The sequence below is a fragment of the Camarhynchus parvulus genome, chromosome 8 (assembly GCF_901933205.1).
Source record: "Camarhynchus parvulus chromosome 8, STF_HiC, whole genome shotgun sequence".
Classification (NCBI taxonomy): Eukaryota; Metazoa; Chordata; class Aves; order Passeriformes; family Thraupidae; genus Camarhynchus; species Camarhynchus parvulus.
Genome location: NC_044578.1, coordinates 5332021 through 5355493, shown reverse-complemented (window position 1 = coordinate 5355493; position 23473 = coordinate 5332021). Strand labels below are relative to the sequence as shown.

The 23473-nt window shown below is 42.7% G+C and overlaps 1 protein-coding gene across 3 annotated transcripts in view; it reads right to left on the bottom strand.

Moving 5' to 3' along the window:
- LRP8 (LDL receptor related protein 8) overlaps positions 1-23473 on the bottom strand; it is a 168826-nt gene that overhangs the window by 56458 nt on the left and 88895 nt on the right. For all 3 annotated transcript variants that reach the window (XM_030952994.1, XM_030952995.1, XM_030952996.1), the window contains one exon: positions 7961-8083. In XM_030952994.1, the coding sequence (XP_030808854.1) occupies positions 7961-8083 (123 nt within the window). The remainder of the gene's footprint in view (positions 1-7960; positions 8084-23473) is intronic.

The window sequence follows — 23473 nt, the reverse complement described above, 5'->3', positions numbered from 1 at the left end:
CTATTAAATAATTGTATTTCTTATCTCAGAGTGAACATTTCATCTTTTATATACATACAAAGAAACCCCCACCTGTTTTCTTTTTTAGAGGATGGAACAGGCAGCTTAGATGGCAATTTTAATTGAATGTGTTCGGGCTGTTGCACAAGAAGACTGATGTGTAGACCCGTGGCTGGGAAGAAAAGACTTTCCCTAATCACCTACACCTTGACTTCATTACAAACATCCCTGCTGGTTCTCACAACTTAGCTCCAAGGTTGATACTTGCAACATGTCTAGAGACAGGAATTGTGAAGCAGCAATGCAAATTCCAGTGGAGTTCAGTATGTTAATTGCTATTTCTCAGTCACGTTCTACATGGGGCTGATAGACCTGGTGAAATACTAGAATGACCAATTGCTCTTTTCTCTGTGTGTCTGTGTGCATTTCTCAATACACATGTATGATTGCACACACAATGGCTAGAAATGAAATGGATTGTCAAACATGTCACACATGTTAATCCCTGCACAGGAAAAAAAGAGAAGTGTGGTTATGTTTGCAACCTCTGCCAGAACAGAGAATCACAGTCTCATACAACTTAGAGAGCTCCAGTGACAGGGTAAGATGATGAGTGCAGGCCAGAAAAAGGGTGCAAGAACTGGCATGAGCCTAAGGTGTGCTCTAACAAAGCACTCAGTTCTCTGCATTTTAATGCAAAGGATTTGTAATGTGTTGTAGTAGGTTAAAATACAAGACAAAAAGGGTCAGCTGAAATGTGTCACTTCAAATATACTCATGAACACAGTGTCCCTAGAAAGGAGGCTGGAGCTAATGCTAAAGCCAAGCCTTGATTCTGGCTCTCAGTGTCCCACAAAGGCACAGGGAAGATCCACACCACTCTCACACGTGCAGGCAGTGCTGGCTCTGACCCTCACCCCAGAGCAGAATATCACTGAAAACACTGCAGGCATTAAAAATCTCCAGTGCAAGGCTTAAATTACAGGAATTACCTATCAAAGCATGCAGAGACTGCATATTAAACCAGTCTTAATCATGATCCTAATCCTAAAGGAAGCAGGATGGAGTGTCATGAGACCCTTATTAAAACTGCAAAAGGTTTCCATGGGAGTGAATGAAAACAGGATCCTACAACTGCAGGAATGGAGAGAGAGAGGAAAAATACCCATCAAAGAAAAGGTGGTAGAACAAGGAAACACAGTTTCAATATAAAGTTCATTATGACACTAAAATGCAGAAGCTATTTTAGTGTCAGTAATGTTAAGATAAAGTAATTTGATATTCTCTTATTTTCCTCACACCATAATTTCCTCACACCATCATTCACCCATTTAAAAAAGGGCTGATGTGAAAAGGGCTGTCTGTGCTCTTGTACTGCAGTACTACTTCATTCAGTTAAAACATTTCAGTTTGCAAATTATGTTTTGCCTTTTTCCCAGAAATTATTTCCTTTTCACATCAGCCATAACAGTTAAACAACTGTGATTCCTGCATCCTTCCCTCAATAAACAAACAAAAGGATAAATATAAAAATCAGGTAATCGGAATTTCAGAAAGCAGGTAGCAAGAGAATGGAAAAGGCAAAAGCACCAAGCAATGAAAAGGTACTTGAGATTTCTGAAAAACTTTTACATTTTTAGCAGTTCAATATTTATAGCCTGTTAAATAATTACATGTACAAGAGCTTCATACACTCAACTTTAATTTTCCTGCTATTCTCTCTTGAAATAACTGCAAGATTAATTGTAGCCATAAAAAGGCAGCATCCAACTCTTTTATGACCACTCCTGTCTATAAACTGCATGAACCCATTAGACCAATAGGGAGAATGTTTAAATGCTGGTATTTAAACTTTGTAGCCGTCAACAACAAGTGAAAGCTCAAAATCGATCTGGAGGATGGAAACACTGCAAATGTCCAAGCAGGCAATGTTAATTGAAAAAGTGACTCCCTCTCACAAGATAACACTGCTTAAGAAGAGAACATGACAAACACCAGACCAGACCCAGTAGGTTTTTTCAGTTGGTTTCCTACAGAACTTGGTCAGCCCTCTGCAAAGGTCACTGCTGAGACTTAAGCTCTAAACACATCCCCATAAAGGAAGAACTCATTTTGTGTAGGTATTACTTAAAACTTTTCAGCACTGGTAGAATTGCAGCACAATCATTACAAATCCCAAATTCATTTACATCTTTAGGTAAGTAAAATGCTGAGATCACCAAAGCCATGTAATCATCAAAAAGGAGATGTAATTCACTGCCCACAAGCCACAGACAAAGTTATCCCACTACTGGAGATAAACTGCTCAGCTTTGAGTTTGCTGAATTTCCTTTGATGTAAAAAGAATAATTTCACGCTCCAAGAAAAGGAACAGGATGCCAGAAGAACAGGATTTGGTTCCTTATTCTGTCACAGACTTCTTGTGTTGGTCCCTGAGGATCCTCTGGGATATTGAGGTCGGCTTAGGGCTGCTCAGTCAGGACACACCTGAAGGCACCCCAGGCAGGGGCAGTGCTTGTGGATCCAGAGGCACTTGGGAAGCACTGGGCTGAGATGGGAGGGTTCAAGCAGGGTAAAGGTCCTTTTGTGAGAATTTTTTATTCTACATTTAGAATAAAAGGGAATGTAAGCCACCATGCCCAGAGAACTACAGGTCTGCTGACAGAGCGCAAAAAGTCTTGTCCATCTCTACTGTTAAACACTCCCATGGAAAAGGAGTTCTCAGGAGTCTGGAACCCTCTGCAAAGTAGACCTGGGAGCTAAGTGGCATCTTAAAACCAGAGAAATGAATTAATGTCCAAGTTATCTTTTGGATGTGATAAAGCTCTGACAGAGGCGAATGAACAAAGCAAAACCTGTATCCTTGATTACAGAATTGCATCATTGCCAATTATCTGACAAAATAATTCTGAAATGAGAGACTACAAACATGGAGAGGTTGGGGGACCAGCACTCCTTTGGCCAAGAGAAGAGAAGGTTAAAGGAAGGTATCATTGCTGCCTTCAACTCCAAAATGGGAGGGAATAGTGAAGATGGAGCCAGACTGTTCTCAGAGATGCACAGTGACAGGATGGGAGGTGACAGACACATGCTGCAACAAAGGAAAGTCTGTCAAGATAAAGGGATTTTTTCCATTAACAGGGGTGGTCAGACATGAGGACAGGGGTCCAGTTTGAGCAAGGAATTGGACTAGATGACTCCCAAAGGTCCAAATTACAAACCTCTGTCTTAAATTATTCCATGACTTCATGGAGAGGTGATCATGGCGGTTTTCATTTTACTTTGTCTCAATAAATTTGATCACATTGACAAATCAAAGCTTTCATCACTAGCTCTACAAAGCAGTCTGGGCACCTGGAAAATGAGACTGCCACTTTTGTGCCTTGTCTCTGGGAGGATTCTGTGGCTCTAGAAGTGTTTTCCACATCCAGTACCTTGTCCTATATTTAGTTTACAGATGGGGTCCTCAGCTGCTGCCCTTCAGCAGTGCTCCCAAAGGCCCAGCAGGGACAGTGCCAGGGGGACAGGGCTGTATTTCATGCTGGCTGTGGCCAGTTGGTGCAGTTGGAGTGTTGTTAAAATGCACACCTATACATCTGGCATTAACATCACCGTATTCAATTCCCTAAATGATCTCTAACAGATTATTCCAACTGAACAGCCCTTAATTTACATGTTCCACTGCATCTGCAATGCCCCAGCATCTTATCAAATTTATACCAACAGATCTGCTTTTAACCTTGGGGAAAAAAAGGGGGAAAAAAAAGAACAAAAAAAAAAAGCTTTCTTTACTGCCCCAGGTCCCAAAACTGGGTATCTGGCTGTGCCTGGCTGATTTGGCCTAGTTTTTTCTTTTGCTACTTGAATTCAATGGCCCAGTGTACGTGATGCCCTGAAAGGAACACTCCACCCTTTTCCAGGAAAAATTCTCCAAGGGCAGGGAACAGTTTATTAAGTCCTTTTCCACAAAAGCACAGTAATGTCACCAAACCCACTCGGTCATGCAGGAGATCTGCATCAAAGAAGAATAATAGAGACATAATATCCTTTGGGCTGAACAGAGAGCTGGGAGAGGATTGTGCATTTGGGGGTGAACGATACCATCAATGCTACCAACAGCAGCATTTTACATTTGGGCAACTTAATAGGAAATGAGGGCAGAAGTGACCAGCACTGAGAGAGATCAGCACACACAGCAGCAGCACACAGAGTGCCTGGTACCATGGAAAACACCCATTAAAAATATAACTGTCAAGTTTGGATACATCTTCCTGAAGCACTCATGACATGTACTTCAAAATAAGAAAGAAGTGCCTGAACTCGTGCTGTATTTCAAACCAACATTCAGGGTTTGATTTTATATTCCACTTCCATTTTAAAATCTATTTCCAGAGCTGCTGCTTATTAAACCTGCCCTATTAAATCATTCCCCTATTAAATGCAGTATGAATTAGGTTTCCCAGTCTCTTTTTCATGCTCTTAACATCCTACACTCTAACACCCTGTACCTCTCTGTACAATAATTTCTGCTCTTAACCAGGAGAATGTCACATATCTGAAAAAGAAATAAGTGGTGAGTTTATGCTCTCTGCATTCCTCGATCTCATTATATATACAATGTCCTAAGGCAAGAGTTTGCCAGCTTAGATTTTCACTTGCTCTATCCCTTTGTGTTCCCATCACTGTTACTGATTGTTAGCGTTTGTTTTTATTTTTCTCTTGAGATTTTAATTTTCTTTTGCCTAAGTCACTGATTAAATAACCGAAATTCTTCAGAGGGAAATTTAAAATTTCCTGCTTGTATAAAAACCAAAATGATTCAGTACCTGTGCTGGAACATCATTAGGTGGATAATATTCATTTTGCTGGAGGTCTCTGTTAGCTCAGTCAGAAAAATTACTTCCCTTCCCCCTCTCTCAGCTCCAAGAAACTGAGTAAGGAAAAGGTGAGGAATCTTTCCATACTCATAAGCAGAGCCTGTGTATGTCAGCAGAGGCTGCACCACAGCCCCAGGGCATCACCAAGCCACGCTGGGCTGCTCTAAGTGGCATTAATGAAAAACAGGGCCAGGACTCTGCATATGGTGGGCTCTCTAATGTAGAGTACATGTGAGCTACCAAAAATCTTCTGCCAGAGACCTGTCTTGCAGAAAAATGAAGAAATATAAGCAGCTTCTTATTTACAATGAGCTATTTCAAAACAATAGTCTGGGTAACCATCTCCTCAGAAATCAGTCCATGCTAGAAGCTAATCAACCTTCAACTAGAACCAGAACCCACAACAGGGAGAAGTCCTAGAGATTTCATCAGCTGAGGAGTCAGGGGGACTCATGAGATACCCTTAGAGCCACCTCTCCCAGACACATTCAGTGGCTTGAAGAACACAGTTAAAAAATAATAATTGCATGGATGGCAGAAAAAGTGCAGACATCACAGGTCCAGCAGGAATCAGGCCAGCTGTGATGCCATCTCACCTATCCAACAGGACACAGGTCATGCTGTCCTGAACACCTGGCGATGGCTAATGTCCCTAGAGAGGATTTGTTAGGGACAAAGCTGAGAACTTCCGTCATTAGGGAAACAGAAAAACCAAAGTACAATTTTGGTTCTGTGAAAAAAAACAAACTCAAAAAAAACCCCAAAAACCAAACCAAACCCCAGAAACTGTTACCTTCAACCAAGCATAAGAGATGAGGACATGACATCCCTAACTACCAGTAAGAGAGCACAAACTATATTTAAAAACACAAAACCACAAAAGCATTCAGAAAATAAAAAGCCATTTAGCAGGTGGCTAGATGCTAAGAGGAACAGCCTTGTTTTCACCACATTCTAAGCTGGAAGTACTTCTAAAATGCAACAGTCAGCATTATTAATGCTCTTAAACTCCCTGGATTGAATGGACTGTGGACAATGTCCCAGTGCTGCATTAACTGAGGAATAACCCCAGATCCTGGCAGAGGTGCTGGCAATTATGGCCCTGTCTGAGAGCCATTGATTTTATAAAGCAGTGTGATCTCAACAGAGGTGAGAAATCTCTTCTTTCCCAACCTGTCCCTTCCCTAGGGAAGCTCTGCAGGCCCCTCCACAGGGCTGTGCTGCATTTCTAAGCAGGAAAATGAGACAATCACAGGCCCTGCAGTCACCCCTTGACACAGGAAGAAAGTCCAGCCTTGATTCCATCAGGGAGAAAGAAAATGGGACTGAAGAGAAGTATCATACAGGAATGTCCATCTATACATTCTGCCTGTCACTACATTTTCTGTCATTACACCCTCATCTTAAATAACATTTACAGAGATGAAGAGTCAGGCCTTTTACAGTAATGGGCCAAATGACAAGGAAAGCCCAACATTCCTTAATAGAACAGGAACAAACTTCTTCCCGTGTTGCAGGATGATGTTTCATGGGTTATCTATTTTTTCTGAAGCGAAGAACCACCAGAGAAACACAGACTTTGGTCTCTTAGGAAGTTTCAAGTAAGAGGAAAAAAAATATTTTTAAAAACCCATAAAAATCTGAACAAATTACTTTTCTCTGAGGACAGCAGTCCTGTATGGTAACAATCTGAGGTTCAGGTCAAGTTTCTTTTGTGATACTTAAGATTTAAGGCTGATTTCCCCCGAGGATGAAATAAGTGGGGGAAAAATGAAAGGTGAAATGGGTAGAAAAGGGATGGAAGATGATTAACAGAAACCATCGGGGATCTCAGTGCTGCCTGGCCTATCCACAGCTTGTGCTGTGGCCTCTGACATGAGATTTGCAGGCAGAGACTGCAGTAAATGAAGCTGCTTAGTTATTCAGCCCCCCTCCAGACAATCAGGTAGTGGAAGTAGCATTAATGAGGCAGCTTTTAACTAAGGAGGATACAGGGTGAAAGACCAACCAATACAGTACATAAATATGTTAATGTACTTATTGAGGTAATTTTTTCTGTAGCCTGTATGTGGCTGCAAAAATGATTCAATTCATTTTATGCAGGAGAAGTGCATTCATCTCCCTTAATTAGGGAGAAAGTAGGACTGGTACTAGGATTAAAAATAAAAGTATGGTTGATTTTGAAGTCCTCTATGTACCCCATTCTGGCAAGATCTGATAAAATACTTCCTCCAACACTGCTTCTGACTCATGGGAATATTTGTGAAGTACATGACTGGAAACTCAATAGAATGGCCTGTACTAGTTTCTTGCTCTGGCAAGAACAGATCTGCAGATATAAGTAAGAACACAAATATAAGTCTACATATTAGTATTTTCATTAAAATATCCCTGGGATTTCCTTCAACTCAACATCAGACAACCCTTCACAGTTCTAGGACAATGGAGCACAAATGGGCCTCCTCAAAAGGCCATGATAACATGCACTACATGAAAATCAAGAATACTCTTCTTACTTATTGGGTTTTTAAAGGGTATTACCTGCAGTAACATCTGTCACACTTACTCTCAGCTTTAGTTATTTTACATTCCTCATCTTTCATCTGCTGCTTTTTCCATTTGTTCTCAAAGGAAAAATAAAAATGAAGATTGAGCAATGCAGTTACATTGCAAAACTCCTCTGAAATTAACAGAAGTGCTGTCTGCAGTGATGATAAATCCCAATATGTTACCATGCAAAACACCAAATCTGAGTTTCCAAAAAGCCTGATCCCAGGTGAGTGTGACACTTCTCCACTGCTGCTGATCATGAGCCTGACAAGCAGCTCAAGATGTTTACAATTCCCTTGCAGACAGAAATCCAGACTAGACAGCATTGCTGGTATCATAGTCTGGAAAACAGGTACATTTGAAAGTTTGTAAACTGTGTGATTTGAATGACCTGAATCTTTTGTGTCTGTAAATTTTGTTCTAGCACAAGCATAAACTGACAGATCATCCTGCAAATGCTGGGAATAACAGCTTCAGTTTCTCTGTGCTTTGATGGCAGAACATGTCTGGAAACACCACTTTGAGCTACTCACTGCACGCTGCTTCTGATTCATCCGACCCGTCGGGACACTCTTCCTCCCCATCACATTTCCACCTGGCTGGGATGCAGTGCCCATTGTCACAAGTGAAATCTGACTCAGCACAAGTCTTCTTTGCTGCAAGAAAAGAAGAAAGTACTTGGCATGAATACAAACAGTGCAGAAGATCTCCACTGCACCCAACCCCACCAAGGACGATACAGATTGCCTTGTGCTAAGAGGACTGATTTCACATTCTACATTACTTCTTCATGACAGAGTCCCACATATATCATAGATGGGTGTTTTTCCTCACTAGAACTCTTACCCCTCCATTATTTGACAAGGATTTGCCCTTCATGTCTTTTTCCAGCCATTCAAAAAACAGGGATGTTCCTTCTCAAGAAAATTTTCTAAGGTTTTTACTATAAAAAGCTGCTGCCTTCATGGAACTGAAAGCATGCTGCATGATTTACAGACAGGCAAGACAAACAAGTAGCACCGTTCGAGTACTATAATCTAAATAATAATGTTTCTATCTGTGCCATCTATTCATGGCTTGTTAGTACATCTGTCAGCACAGCAGACGATCATAAAGCACTCCTTCAAACACTAACATTCATTTCATTAAATGTCAACCACTCCACGCTCTTTGCTTTGCTTGCATTAATCTAGGGCTTGAAAAAGATGCAAGACATGAACTCAAGCAATTAATTGGTCTATTCCTCTGTGCCAGTGGTGCAGCACCATGTGCTCTGCAATTCCAGTCAGCACCTTCCCACTGCGGCAGAAAAGAGAAAATTCCACTTCAATTGGGTCCCTTCAGCCTGAGGCCTTGGTGTTGGTGTGACACCACTCACTCACTGCTTTAGCAGTGGTGACTTCAGTGGCTTTTCTGCTGAGTCCTGAGCAAGGGCTGGGGCTCAATGTCAGCACACTGAAGTGAAATGCTCTCTGGCTAACTGGGATCTACCTTTGGTAGCCATCAACTGACACAGGAAGTGCTGCCAGGGAGATTTGTCTCTTCCCCCTGCAAAGCTGCTCACAACCTAATAGGATCACAGGAAAATTCAGGTAATGAAGGACCTCAGGAGGTCACCAAGCCCAACCTCCTACTCAAGACAGGCTCAACTCTGAGGTCAGACCAGGCTGTTCTGTGTTTTAGCCAGTCTGGTAGGAAAAAAACCCCAAGATGGAGCCAGCACAACCTCCCTGGGCAACCTATTCCATATCTTAGCTGCCCTTATATCACAGTGAGACCTGGGCTTGCCAAGCCATTCTGTCTTAGAAGTCATGTGCACACACATTGCTACATCAATACTTCTTCCAGCAAACATTTCAAAGCATTAAACACAACAAATAAGCCTCTGGGGTTTGATCTTTTACTTTCCCTTTCTTGTTTTCCTACATGAGCTGCTGTCAGGAAGGGAGTCATGTTAAATATCACTCACGTGCCCACACAGGAAACATGGGGCATTTCTGTGTGAGGTGCTGGAGAGACCTCCAAGGCTGAAATAAAGCACTCGTTTTCTAGCACACAAAACATGCAGCTTCCCTGAGCAGACACCCAGCAGAGAAACTCTGCAAAGCACCACTAAGCAGCTGTACAATCTCTCAGGATGCACTTTTCAAAGAGAACATACATTTACTCCCCTTCTGCTGCTAAATGAACCAGATTCTGGAGAATGAAGGGGGGGGGAAATTGGAAAATTTTCAATTTTCTCTTCAGCCATTCAGAAACATATTATGGACTAATATAGGAGAGAAAAACCATTTCCATAAAAACCAAGAGTTTTACAAGACACCAGTCATACTAAGGCTCATCCAAAGATGTTGCACATCTGTTATCAGAGGGAAAAGACTTTCTCCTGAATAGCTCCTTTCAGAAATCCAAAGCTTGTGAAACTGGCTATTGCACATCACTGCTGGGGTATTTAATCCAAGTTGTAATGAATCTGATGTATTTAATGGCCAGAAATGCTGACACTGATAGGATATCCATGCATAGCTGAAGTAAGAGCACTCTCCTGCTGGCTGGGAAGCTCACTGGGTAAAATGTTGCTATCTGCTCTTAGGGGAAGGTTGTGGCATCTAGAATTGAAACTATCACAGCTCCATCCAGAAAGGAGAAGACCAGTGTAATACTGCAGACATTAGAAACCTAATTTTTAAAATGTGCTCCTTCCCTTTGGCAAAATGAAGCTGGGCACAACCACTCAGCAGCAGTGGCTGAGTCCAGAAGTGTCACCGTGTCCCCACATCCTCCTGAAGGTCCAACAGTCCCATGACAAAAATCAGCAGGATACAAAAGTGTTGGTTTTTGTTTGAATCTAAATTGTCAAATCTCTTCAAGGAACAGGATTAAGAGAGGGGGAGCTCAAACCTTTTCAATGATTCTTATATTTACTTCTGCTACTTAATATTTTTTTCTTTTTGTTATTTATATTTTAGATATTATCTTTTATTTGCAATTATTTTTTTCTACTGTTACTCTCCAGCTCGGGGTGAGAGCTCTGCAGACTGTCTCAATTCCAATAACTCTACATTCTGTGTCAAACAGCAAACCAGATTATTCAAACTGCAAGAATACTGAAGCACTGTCTCATTTCTCACCTCTAATACAAGACTGGAATGACTTTATTTCCAACCAGATTTACCTTCTGGCGCTCAATCCTCATGTCTCTGGGATCACAGTGCAGGCATGGAGCAGTTAATTAAAATATCAGCTCTCTGCTGTTTCCTTCCTTTTTCTTTTTGAAGTCTGATAACCCTTTTTATTAATCTCCCATGTTATACACCTTCATTCTATCAATAATTCATTCAGACTCACACCATAAATTGCCAGTGGTGCATTAAAATGTAAAATAAATAAATACATCCCTTTTAGACAATGGGGAGGACACGGGTTCATTTTACAGTTTCACCTGGCTCAGAAATAGTCAAGCAAAATTAATTGTCCCCCTGAGATCCATTTCCTTTGCCGTAAGCAGCCCAGGCAGCTCTGCTCACGTCTCTTCCAGATGAACATAAACAAACAAGAGTGAGCAGTCCCAGCATCCCTGAGCCTCGGCTCCTCGGGGGGCAAACGATCCCTGGAAAGAGAAGAGAGAGGCTCCCGAAGCCTTTCATCCCCTGCCCTGCTCGGCTGCACAGGGACACCAAAGAGGCTGCCTGCCTCTCTTTGGACTCCTGCTCCATTTGCCTTCAGTTCTTGCTTTTCCTTTCCCACGTGTGCAGGTGGACAGATCTGTCACAGCTCCACTGGCTCCTGTGTGACCATGGGCTCAGCTCCCAGAGAGAATGAGCCCTGCCTTGGGCAGCTCTCCAAAGGAACCCTTAGCTAAAGTCAGCCATTCCTGCTTCTCTCCTCCCAGTAAGAAAGGGAAAAGGGAAAGGTGGCTTCAATTTACCTAGCAGCGACAGAAAAATACCCTAACATGCTGAATTTTAAATACAACTGCTTCAGACCCAACATGGCCCCTCATTTTCCAAAATGTCCTTTTCCATTCCATTACTCACATCTCGCATCCTGAACTGCAAGCAAGGATTCAGGGGTCATCCCTGCAGCAAATTAAAAGCAGAGAACCCAGAGAGAGTGGTGAAGAACATGAACATTTACTGAGTGATTTCATAAAAAAGCAGTGACTGGGACATGTTTAATTAGACTGGAGGGAATAAATATACACTGAAAGGAACAAGCCTTGTACTGGCTAGGAGCAGGGACTGGATGACATAAATGTGACTTCCAGCTTTCAAAAATACCTACTTCTGAAAGATCAAGTCCCTGACCCTTACCTGAACAAGGTATCTGAATCTAATGGAAAAGCCCAGCACTTATTTCTTTTTCCTCTTTCTAATAAAAGCCAACATCCTCCCACTGCCCTCAGTCACTTCATTTAACCTCACTTAACTTTTGCCTCAGTTTCAGAGGCTTTACAAGGCAGGTACATCTTTCCAGTTACTGCTTATAAGACACCAGGCGCTCCATGATTCAATTTGCAATTCACACCTTGTTTATTCCTATTTTGCACGTCTTTAATATTAAGCAATGCTCAACTCTAAAATAGTTTCATATCTTGCTACTCCCGATTTCCCCAAACCAACAGCTGAAAAGCAGAATGAACACATTTTCTCTTTTATCAACAGTTCAATGCAGCAGTAATGTAAAAGCACAGAAAAAAGCATATTTTCTTACTACAACTTGCCTGTAAAGGACACTTTAAAATGAGGGTTTGTTTGTTTCTATGTGAGACAATGAACCCTGCTAGAACATAGTTCTAACATCTAAACACAGGATTTTTAGACAAAGGGTTTTGTTCAAACTCTGCGCTGTGTATCCAGACAGAAAACCAGGCCAGTGAGAGCATCCTTGAGTGTTAACCCACAAAGACCCTGCACACCCTGCCCTCTCCCCATTTTCTCCTCTTAGTAACTCTTGGCCAACTTCCACCAATTCTAAAAGACAGGAAAGATGCAGAAAAAAAAGTTTAATACCACAAGTTTCATAAAATTGGGAGCTGAGTAGAGAACAGCCAAAGTCACAGCTCCACAGAAGGAGATAAGGGCAGAAAGTGGCCACAGGGCTGGTCTGCTCCTGTCAGTCAGACTCTGCATCTCATCCCAAAGTGGGTTTATGGCAGAGGGAAGGTGGCAATTAGGGATTAAAAACCTCAGACACCAAACTCATTGCAAACTGGTTTAATTTGTTCCACTAGCCTCATTCCTTTACGTAGATCCTGCTCCTATTTTAATTTCTCCATCAACACCAGACTTCCCATCAAACTGTGTATCTGCTCTCATTTACAGCCAATATTCAGTCTTCTAGCAGAAAACAGTTTCACCCAAGCTGCTGCAAAAATGTAACAAAATATAGTAAAAAACCATACAATGAAAGTTTTGCTGTGATCCTTCTGCAGCAATAAAATAGGATGTGAAGATGGGAGATGGTGGTAGGCCAGAGACACTGGAATTCACAAAACAGGGTTTCATTTCATGCTGGGGAACTTCAGTGGCAGCTTTGATCAGTGGTTTATCAGAGCCCCTGACAAGGCTCCATATGAGAAGAAGAGAAGCAGCATTGCAGGAGTTGAGCAGTTTAAACACAGCCCACCAGCAGCACGCTGCCCTGAGAGGTGCCAAGCACCTCGGTGGGTAATGGGACAGGGGGCAGCTCCTCCCAGAACAAAATACATCATTGTTATGGGTCACTCTGCACCTCCTAAGGACCTCCATCAATCCAGCCTCAGAGTGAACAAAACATACTCCAGCTCAATCACTGGTTTGGCCCATGAGGTCTTCTGCTCCCCAGAGAAAGGTGAGGGCTGTGCTCATGATTCAGCTTGAGAAAGCTTCTGGGCTACACAAAACTCAACAGCAAACAGTTGTTTTCAGTTTAGAACCTCAGTCAGCTCCTGAATCACAAACAGCCACCAGGACATTGCAAATGCCACTCCCAAACAGACATTCCCAGCAACAGAAGAAAACAATTAACAAAAATTTAATTCGAAGTTATGCTCACCACAAACTTGATACATACTCCCAAACTCAGAAAACACTTGGAGCAGAAGACTGAGCCTTTAACCACAGACTTTGACAGCATCCCTGCCCTTCAAAAAGAATCTGTGCTATTGATCCCCAATCCTCTGATCAGGTTTTATACCCCAAGGATGTCTTAGCTGTCCTTAAGGTGATCTGAAAATCCCAACTTACATCTGCAGCCCGAGTCCTCCCAGCTGCTGCTGTTGATTTTGCAAAGGAGGAAACGTCCCAGGGAGTGTGGACAACCCACCCTGGAGTGGTTTCCTGCTCCCAGCAGGTGCCGCATTCCCTGCTTCAGGCATCCAAACACCTTGTGCTGGGAGCCTGACCCCTCACAGCACCTCTGCCAAATCCTGGCACGGGAATCCCAGGAATGTGCTGGTTTGCAGTATAAAATGGCAACAGAGAAGATTCCAGAGTCGAAATATCAGGAAATCCTAATGCATGTGGATCGTCAAGTCCTTTAATTTTCATACAACTAAGGACACCTTGAAGAAATTAAAGGGAATATTTAACCATTCTCTGAATCCAACCACTTCTTTTGACGCCGCCATCTCAGCAGGCAATTACTTTTATAAAGCAAGATTAATCAGATCCCCTCAAAGAGCCAGTGCTCGGGCACAGACCATGGTCCCTTTGATACTCCACATGAAACACATTCTAAAGAAACTTCTCCCCAAGACCCCCTGAAACAGCCCCAGAAAACAATGCCCCATTGACAGAAGCCCAGTCAGAGGCTCTGGGGCTGCCTGAAGCTGCTGCTCAAGTAACCAAAACATGCAGCTGCAGAGCCTGAAGCCCCTCAGATCAATCAAATCAAACCAATGACTTTAAAAGAAGAAAAAGAGATGTCACCTGTGATTTTTCATTAGTATCAAAGGTACCCACTTTTGAGCATTTAAAATGGTAATATGTATAAGCCTCCTATTTAGAATTATTTAAATCCATTTTCACATTTAATATTGAATTGAATGTAAGGAAAATGGCAGAACCTAATTGAAACCTATGGAAAGCAGAATGTTGAAACAACATACTGTTCTGATGTATGAAATTAAAGTGACTTTAACTTACAAGTACAGGCCCTTCTTCCTAAATTTACTCCCATAAATCAGGTAAAACTGAACAATATTTTTCCCCAACCTGTTCTCAGGTTGCTATTGTCATTTCAGTCTTTAAGAAGGGGCTGTATGCTCAAAGGTTGCTCTGTGTTTTACCAAATATATACATTGGTCTAATGACTTGTCCCTACAAACCATGTTTCACCAATAGGAAAAGCAGGATTTCTCTTCTTCCCAGAAGAGAAATCAAGGACAAAAAGTCCACTTGGACTGGTGTGCTCCTTGGAGGGCTGCAGAGGTCTGTCAAACATACTTGTTTGGTATTCAGGACAACTTCTCCTTGCAAGTTTGAAGGCTTAGCTGGGGCTCTGAGGCTTTGTCCTAGGGAGCTTCGCAGCTGGGAAGAGCCCAGGCAGAAATCTCAAGTGCTGCCTCACTCCCTTCAGAGGAACATGCCCACACTCCTTCAGGCAAGGCTCCCTCCAACATCTGCTCCCTCCATTTTTTTAAAATCCACTTATAAATCATGAGTAATTTTTTAAGCTGTACAAACCCAGGTTTTCTGACAATTTCCTCATTTTTATTCTCCAGGAACCTCCATCACCTCAATGTTCAAGTCTCTAGAATTTCAAAAACAACAAACACCCCCACAAGAAAATCAACTATCTTCCCCCACACTGTATTTATTTGTAAATTGGAAAATCATGTCCTCCAGCAGAGGAAGGGGAAGAAGGGACAGATTTTCCTACCAGCATCTGAAATAGACTGCAGCTTTGCTCAGAAACAGGCTGACAGCCCTGTCCAGCCTGATAGCATCCAGAGGTGACTGCAATCAACCTCACTGTTGTGTGACACTGCACAGCAGGTGTGAGAAACCAGCCATCACTCTGTGTCAAAACATGCCACTGACAAAATCTCACTGAGGCTCTTCCACATCCAGCAGCAACAGTGGCAAGAAGGCTGCCAAGGGCACAGACAAGGTTTGCCTTTAGTAAATGGATCTTTTCTTACAACAAAGCTTATACCAGGTAGCACTGAATAGAAGGAGCTAGGAGAAAACTTGCTCGCCTTAAGAGATCTGAGAACTTGAAAATGCACAAGTCATGTTCTCCCTTACAGGTACACACAGGCATTACATGACACACCAGAGCTTCTGCAGCAGAGCTGTGGCACAGCCAGGGGCCTGCCCAGGTCTCTCCTCCACGTGTGATGGCGCAGTCGCCGTATCTCACACTCAAGTCGAGATTTCCCCTGAGCAGAAAAGAGCAGCCATTGCTCTGCTGTGGAAGCTGAACGTGCTTCCAGAACTCCATATTGCTGCAGTCATGACCTTTTCAAAGGATTTGGTAGGCTCTGACTTTCCAGTTTGTTTCTAAATATTTCTTTGACTGAAGCTCATCCACACTGACTTTTGCTGACAGAATTGCCAGCTTTGTCTGTCTCTTTGGGTTTTGTTTTGCCTTCTTTTAACAACCAAGACGTTGCAAGACAGAAGCTCTTGGGGTGGCAACTACATGTATGTTATTTCACAATGAAGGATGTCCACAAATTCCTCAAGAGGCACTTAATATTATTCTGTCTTTCTATTTCTGGGAATTGAACCCTAGGGGCCACATTCTACACTGATGAAACATCCCCAGAATCCATGAATAATCACTGGTCTCAGTGGTCTCTGTGCAAAATTGGTCTCAGATGTTTTTATGACACCCTATGATGTCTGTTTTCAGTACAGGTTTTATAACCCTCAGCCTAAGTCAAAGCTCCCAATGACTGAAGTCCCTGGTGCCCCGAGTCAAACCCCCAATGACAAAACTGATTGAAAGCTATTTCTGAGAGCAAATACAGTAAGACAGAAAAGCAGAAGTGGTTGAATTGATGGAGCAATTTTGGTTCCCACCTACACATATGCCCATAGCTTATCAGACAGGTACCAGGGAAAGAGAACAGCCATACTTTATGGATAAAATTCAGAAAATTAGAGAAATGAGGCTAAGGCATGTGAGCATAGACAAAGAAAAGAGACAAAGACATGTGAATGCCGATCTTTCACCAAGCGAGATGTAACGAAAACGCAGGCCTCCCTACACAGTCACTGCTCTCTGCTCTCTTTGATGTTTTTTAAGTATGATTCCTTTTTCATAGATGGTGGTAAGAAAATCTCCAAAACCAGTGGAGAGGATAGTAAAGAATACCCCTGAAGCCTGATGTGCCACCTTTTCTTACCTGGCTCATGCTGTGACATTGAAACATTACAACACTGGAGTTTACAGGCACAGAATTTGCCTTTCACAGCTTGGACACAGCACTTAAGTTCTTGTTGCCTGAATTTAGTGTACACACTGTGAGGTTAAAGTGCACTAAAGACATGGCACCTCCAGCAGAATTTCACACCAAGTTTGCACGCAGGAGATAAACCCAGGGGCCCTAAACCCTGCACAGAGCCAGGTACGATGAACTCCCTGTCACGCTTTCACTGCAGCTGCGTGATGTGGGGTTCAAATCAGCATCAGGCATTTCTGGCAAGCCCCAGCCCCTGGCTGCCCATTTGTCACTGCTCTGCAGGGTCTGCCCTGCCATAGCTGGGTGAGCTCTGCGGCTCAGCTCGCTCGGCTGACACGGGCTGTGAGAGCACAAAACATCTGTGGGGAAGCAGCAGCAATTTCAGTAGCCACCTTTGCCACTGAGAGCAGAGCAGCACCATTACACACTGGGGGTCCCAGAACTGCAGGCAAAGTCACTTCCTCTGCAAATCAGCCTTAAAAGCAGCAAGAGAAACAAACACCGTTTAAACCCTGTTTTGCAGGACTTGGCCTGGGTCCAGGCTGCATACTGCTCCTTACAACGGTGTGGGAAAACAGTAAGTGATATTTACACCTGCGAGCTCTGTGTTTGTAAGCACAGTAAAACACACGTGCAGGACATTCCTATGCACGAGCTTTACGTGTTCCCGAAAATGTGGCAATGACTAACAGCACAAGTATCTCTGACCTGTCATATAAATGATCCAAATCTAAGGACATGGTGGAAACCCAACAGAAATGCAAAGCTCCTAATTCTCAAGAAAACAAAGAAAGAGAAAAAAAGCAAAAAAGCAAAGCCTTGTCAAGAGTCAGGATCAATGGCCTAAATCAGAGATTTGAAGACTCAATCCATGCAGTGGCAAAATGATGCCTTGTGTGGGTAGGAAATAGAGGGAGGGGATACAAGAAGAAGTGTGACAGACCTGGGATGCCTGAGGAGGTATTGCTGGTTCAATGCACAAATCCATGTGGGTGGACAGTAGGGAAAGGCAATGAGGGTTTGTGCTCTCAATTAGGGAATTACATGGGCAACAACACACCTGAGCATTCTGTTTGGCAGCCAACTGCAGGGGGAATGAAGCTGTTATTCTGCTTGGTTCTGCTGCATTTATGCATTTTTCATTAGAAGCAGCACAGCATTTTATGTCAATTTATACATGGTCCAGTTGCTTAACATTGGATCAATGTTTGATTTCTTTTTCTTCTGGTTCTTCTTTAATCAATAAGTTGCAGGGTAAAACATGCAAGGAATGCTCTCTACATTTAAGAAAAAACTCCATGTACCATGGTTTACCTTCTGGGAGGCTAAAATATTACAATTAAAATATCCACTGTAGTGTCTTGGAAGAAGGAAGAGTCAATAGCAATAAAAGGAACTGAGATTTTTCTAAAGACTTAAATCTAGTGTTTTCAGCTTCATTCCCTTTTCCCATTTACTTAGTTACTAACAAAATGATGGCACTTTTGAAGTAAAACATTTTACTAGAGTTATTTTAGAAAGTTACCCTAGTCCTGAAGTACGTATCCTTCAAACACCAAAAACAGAAATGGAAAATGGAAAGTAACAACTGGAATGCCACAAAAACAAAAAATACACACAGAAACTCCTTATGCCATAACAAACACTACTGAAAGCTTTCTTATACCATACCAAAAGCTATAGTAAAAGGACTTAAAGTGAATTAACTGGGCAGAAACAATTAGGAATGTTCAAGATAATTAAAAAAGAAAAAAATAGAGCCTGGTTGTTAATGATCTTTAGACAGACCAGTGCCACAGATGTCCCTGTGCGTGCACCTGTGAAGACACCTTTTCTACAGCTCTGTAAAGAAGACGTTCATTGTATCCAACGACTAATTGGCCAGAATCTTGCTTTTTAAGACCACTGAATCAGAGCCCTGGGAATTGGGAGGGATCACACACAAAAGCATTTTCAAGCCTGTCTCCAAAGGCAGCATCGTTTCAGACTGAACAGCAGGTTCATCCTCTGATCCAAGTCTGTTGCGGCGGAACAGCGCCAAACAAATGTCTGTTAATATCCTGCCAGCAAGCACGAGCAGAGGGGCTCCTGCACTGCACCAAGGCAAGTGCTCAGGTTAAGAGTTGGGCATTGGTCACGCAGCTCCCGATTCAAGCACAAACCTCTTCACCCATCACCATGTGATGTCAAATGCTTTTGTGCATGGCAATATTAAATACTTGTACCCTGGGGATGGGAATTGAATAGGCACAACATGGAAATTATGATGCATGCAACCATAGCCTTTAACCTATTAACAAGTATGACCAAGATCACTTATTTGGAGCTCTCTCATCATCAAGGCAAGAAGACACCAACAGCTACTATGTCACACTGACAAGGCCTTCAATGGCGAATGTGGTTCAAAGGTCCACAGAAAACACAAAGCAGCTTTGTCTTTTGATGTAAAGAACAAAGCTACCATGTGGCACAGCATCACACATGCAATTAGTCAGGAAAGTTAATACAGTAGAAGCAGATGGTGGAACCATGTCAACATTTTTAGTGGGCACATTTCCCCTTACTCTCCAGTTGCCGTGATCCGAGGTCGGCAGAGCAGCAGGCAGATTGTTGGTAAAGCTGGACCCCACCAGGGACTGACAATCCCCTTTTATCTATCCATCTGAGGTACCCTGTGCTCCCACTTCTACCAGCACAGCTCCATCTTTGACACCTCCTCTCCACCGCATCCCCACGCCACAGGGTAGCACCATTAATGACCTCAGAGCACACTGAGAGAAAACGAGGCAGAGACAGTCAGTCCCTAACCCTGGTTGTGCTGGGAGATACTGACAGGAAAAGGCATTAAGAACTCCCGTTCAGTGGCCCTTACACTGCTCATTCTGCTCATTTCTGCAGCTCAGTGTGTTACCAAATGCTACATGAATCACACGTACAGCACACGTCATTCCGCAGGACTTGACACGTCTGCAAAGAGCAACTGCTCCTTTCTCACTGCCAGCCCAAAAGCTTGGCTAACACAGGATGGAAATGAGAGGCTTCCTGGTCACCACCAATCACACTGCACACACAGAAAACCTAAAATCCAAACCACAAGGGTCACACAAAGAAATGCAATGCAGGAAACGCTGTGGTTTGCATGGCTTTGAAGTTAACGGCCCTGCACATTCTTCAAAGTCTGTCCCCTGCTACTGTCAACCAGTTTTGCCCAGTTCCCCAGCTCCACACATGGATTTCAACAGCACCCAGGTGAGGATGGCAGGAGCTCTCAGCTCTGCAAGCCATTTAATTAAAATGACATGAACAACCAGCAGTTAGTCAAAGTGCTCGTATGCTCTAGCCACCACAGCTGCCGAATTCTGCAGCCCTCGGTCCAATCTGATTTCCTTTAAAGCTCCTGGCAACCCATTAATTAAAATACATTATTTACAGCTTCCAGGGGCTTGAAACCATGGGATGCACTTGATGGAATTTATGCAATTACGTACAGCCAGTCCTAGTGACAGGCTCCATTCTTGCTCCTGCCCTCCCCTGCTCCCACACTGGGCTCATCCACACGGGGCTGTTTGGCCTGGCCCTGCCACGCCGGGATCGGCTGCCATGGAAATGAGCAGGAGGCAACAAAGGACCTGTGAGTCTCACTGGAGATGGAGGAGTAGCAAGGCAATAGCACAGGAAGGCCAAGACAAAGAGAAACCAATTTGCCTGCTGAGTTTAAACACAAACAGCCCTCCCCCTTTGTGCAAGGAGATGTTGATGAATTGAGTTTTGCCCTGATTTAAGAAACCAAGCCCCTTCCAGCCAAATGCAACAAAGCCATGTGGATGGAGCATCCTGCCTTCGGCCCCATGCAGCATGCCATCCGTTAGTGCTCTGTGGGGAAATGATCCCAAAGCAAACCCAGAGAAGGTGTAGTTTAATAAGCAATCCCTGTGTCACTGTACCACAGCACCAGCTGCAGACAAATTTCTCTGCTTTCAGAAGGAGTTTTTCCTTTTACTCCATTATTAAGCAATCACACTCATCAGCAATTCCCGTGACTCTGCAAGAAAAAAGCATCTTAAAATATAACCATACCAAGTATGACTGACAAGCATAATGAAGTGTGTCTTTGAACTGATTCCCAAAGGTATGTGAGAAGGACTGAGAGCAGCCCCGTCAAGGATTTGGGGGTTCTGGTGGATGTGGGGCCAGACATGGCCTGGAGATGTGCACTCACAGCCCAGAAACCAAACCTGTCCTGGGCTGCATCCAAAGGAGTGTGCACTTAGATACCAGTCTAAAAAATAAGAATTTTTTGTATAATATATGAGATATAAGGAATAGAGAAGGATATAAAGAAGATTTCTTTTTTTACATCATTGCAAAACACTGGTACAGGTTGCCCAGAGAGGTGGTGAACGCCCCATCCCTGCAAACAGTCAAAGTCAGGTTGGAGAGGAATCTGAGCAACCTAATCTAGTAAAAGACATCCTTGCCCATGGCAGGGGGTTGGACTAGATGACCTTTAAAGGTTTCTTTCAACCCAAACTATTCTGTGATTACTTGTGTTTTACGAGAATAAAGGGAACATAAATTTTTATGGAACTGTGAACTTTTTACTGCTTATGAAGTCCCACATGAACACTGCTGAAAGATCAAGTATCATAAGCCAAAGACATCCATAGACATAATTATCCCAATGATTATTACTTCCCCCCCACCCCATTTGGTTTCTTACTTTTTTTCCATGTGGCCAATGATTAATCTATGTAAAACCTATGGAAACCATCCAGAAATATAAAAAGAAGAAGACTCTATTAAAATAAGTCATGACCAAAGCCTTAATCTTTCTTCCAGCAATACAAAAGTGGATTTTGGCTTTATTCTCCTGTGGTTCATTCACAAAAGGAAGGATAGCAAGAAGTAGAGAAAGCATTCCTTGCACAATGTAGAAACAGCTCTGCAGATTTCAGCCTGTAATTCCAAATACCCAAAGTGCACCATGCCCTCAGCTGGTGTGAGAAATTGCTTGTCTGCTCTGAAGTCACTGCAGCTACTCCAATTCAGATTAGCTCTAAAAGCCTCTTTCACCAAGATGTATTGCAGTAATGCACCGGTATTATTTAAGTCCAGATTTGAATGTAGTACAGAAGATATATTTTTTGCTGCAAGAAAACCCAGAAGCTCAAGACATTGTATCAACATTTGTCTCCTGATTAAGTCTTTTGTCACTGTCATTTTCATAAGAAGAGCTATGAATGGATTTATAGGAGATAGTGACCATGAAAATGTCTCTCAGATGACTTGTTTTATTATGCTTTCTTGCTTTTCTCTACTGGGTCCCTGTAGGTGATAAAAATACCACTTCTTTCTCTCCAGGGCAGCCAGAATGAAATACCAGACACCTTTCGGCAATAAAAAAATTAGCAATATGATTCAGACCATTCAAAACAGAAGTCTGTAAATGCCTGGCTACTAGAGTATGGAGTGCTAAACTTGCAATACTCCAGTAATTTTCTGGGTCCCCAGCATTAACATACACTAAAAACATTAATCTCTGTGTACAATTTTAAAGCAAGGCTGGGCTTTTTAATTAACTTTTTTATCTTTTAAGTCTGTTACATCATAGATACTGGCAGTGCAGCAAGTGACCTGTAGCCCCTGCTAATCAGTACCCTCCAGAAATCCAAAAGTAGCATCAGAAGTGAAAACTGAGTTTCAGAGATAAGAATTCATCCTCCAGCAAAAGGAACAGCATCCTCCAGCTCAGTATGTCAGAAATGAAGGTGCAAGTAGAGGAATAATTTACAAGTGTTCCTCTAAAGCCTTCTCTAAACAGCAGCACAGGTAAGACCCTATGAAGGCCCTGGCCACAAGGTAAAGTTAGAAAGTTTTGTCCCTACCAAACATCACCCAACCTGGATTGGATCCCCAGGACTGGGATTGGTGAGCAATATCAGAATTAAACTTCCCCTCTGCAAATGGTTTCCAGTCACCTAAGTGTTACCAGGACAACTCCAGCACCCGGAATACAAATTACCTTTGGGGTAGCACCATCAACTCTGAGCACTTCCCAACTCTGCATGCAAATTTAAATCACAACAATTTCACTGACAACTGTGTAAACAGCAGAAACTATTAAACTATCACAGGAGTCAATGGTACTATAGTCAGGAAAAATGTTACTGGAGGCAGCAACAAAACCGAGCAAAAGGAGGAGGAGAGACACATTAAAAAGTTCAGCCTTGTAATTCATGAGTGCCAGGCAAGGGCTTCTCATTCCCTAGGAAACATCACTTTTTCTTTGACTTCTTCTTGTCCTGGATATCAACTATAAATTAGGCCTGATGTTGGGGCAAAACTTTACATGTAAGAAAGCCAGGCAGCTTTGGGTGCCAAGAGACGCTGGTTATAAACAACCCTGGAGCTGCACATTGCAATTTCTTTATTGCCAACAGCTGCATTAAGAAAAAAAGGAAAAAGAAGAAAAAAGGAGAAAGAAATATACCTTCTTTTGCCTTTGGCACAGATGTGTGAGGCATTTTTAAAACTCAGTGTTAAAGAAATAATCTGGATGTACAAATTGTTTTGAAAAAATGCTGATAAACTGAGCACAGCAGTACTTATGTTACTGCCCTGGAAAATTACATCAGCAAATAGCTCCAGCAAG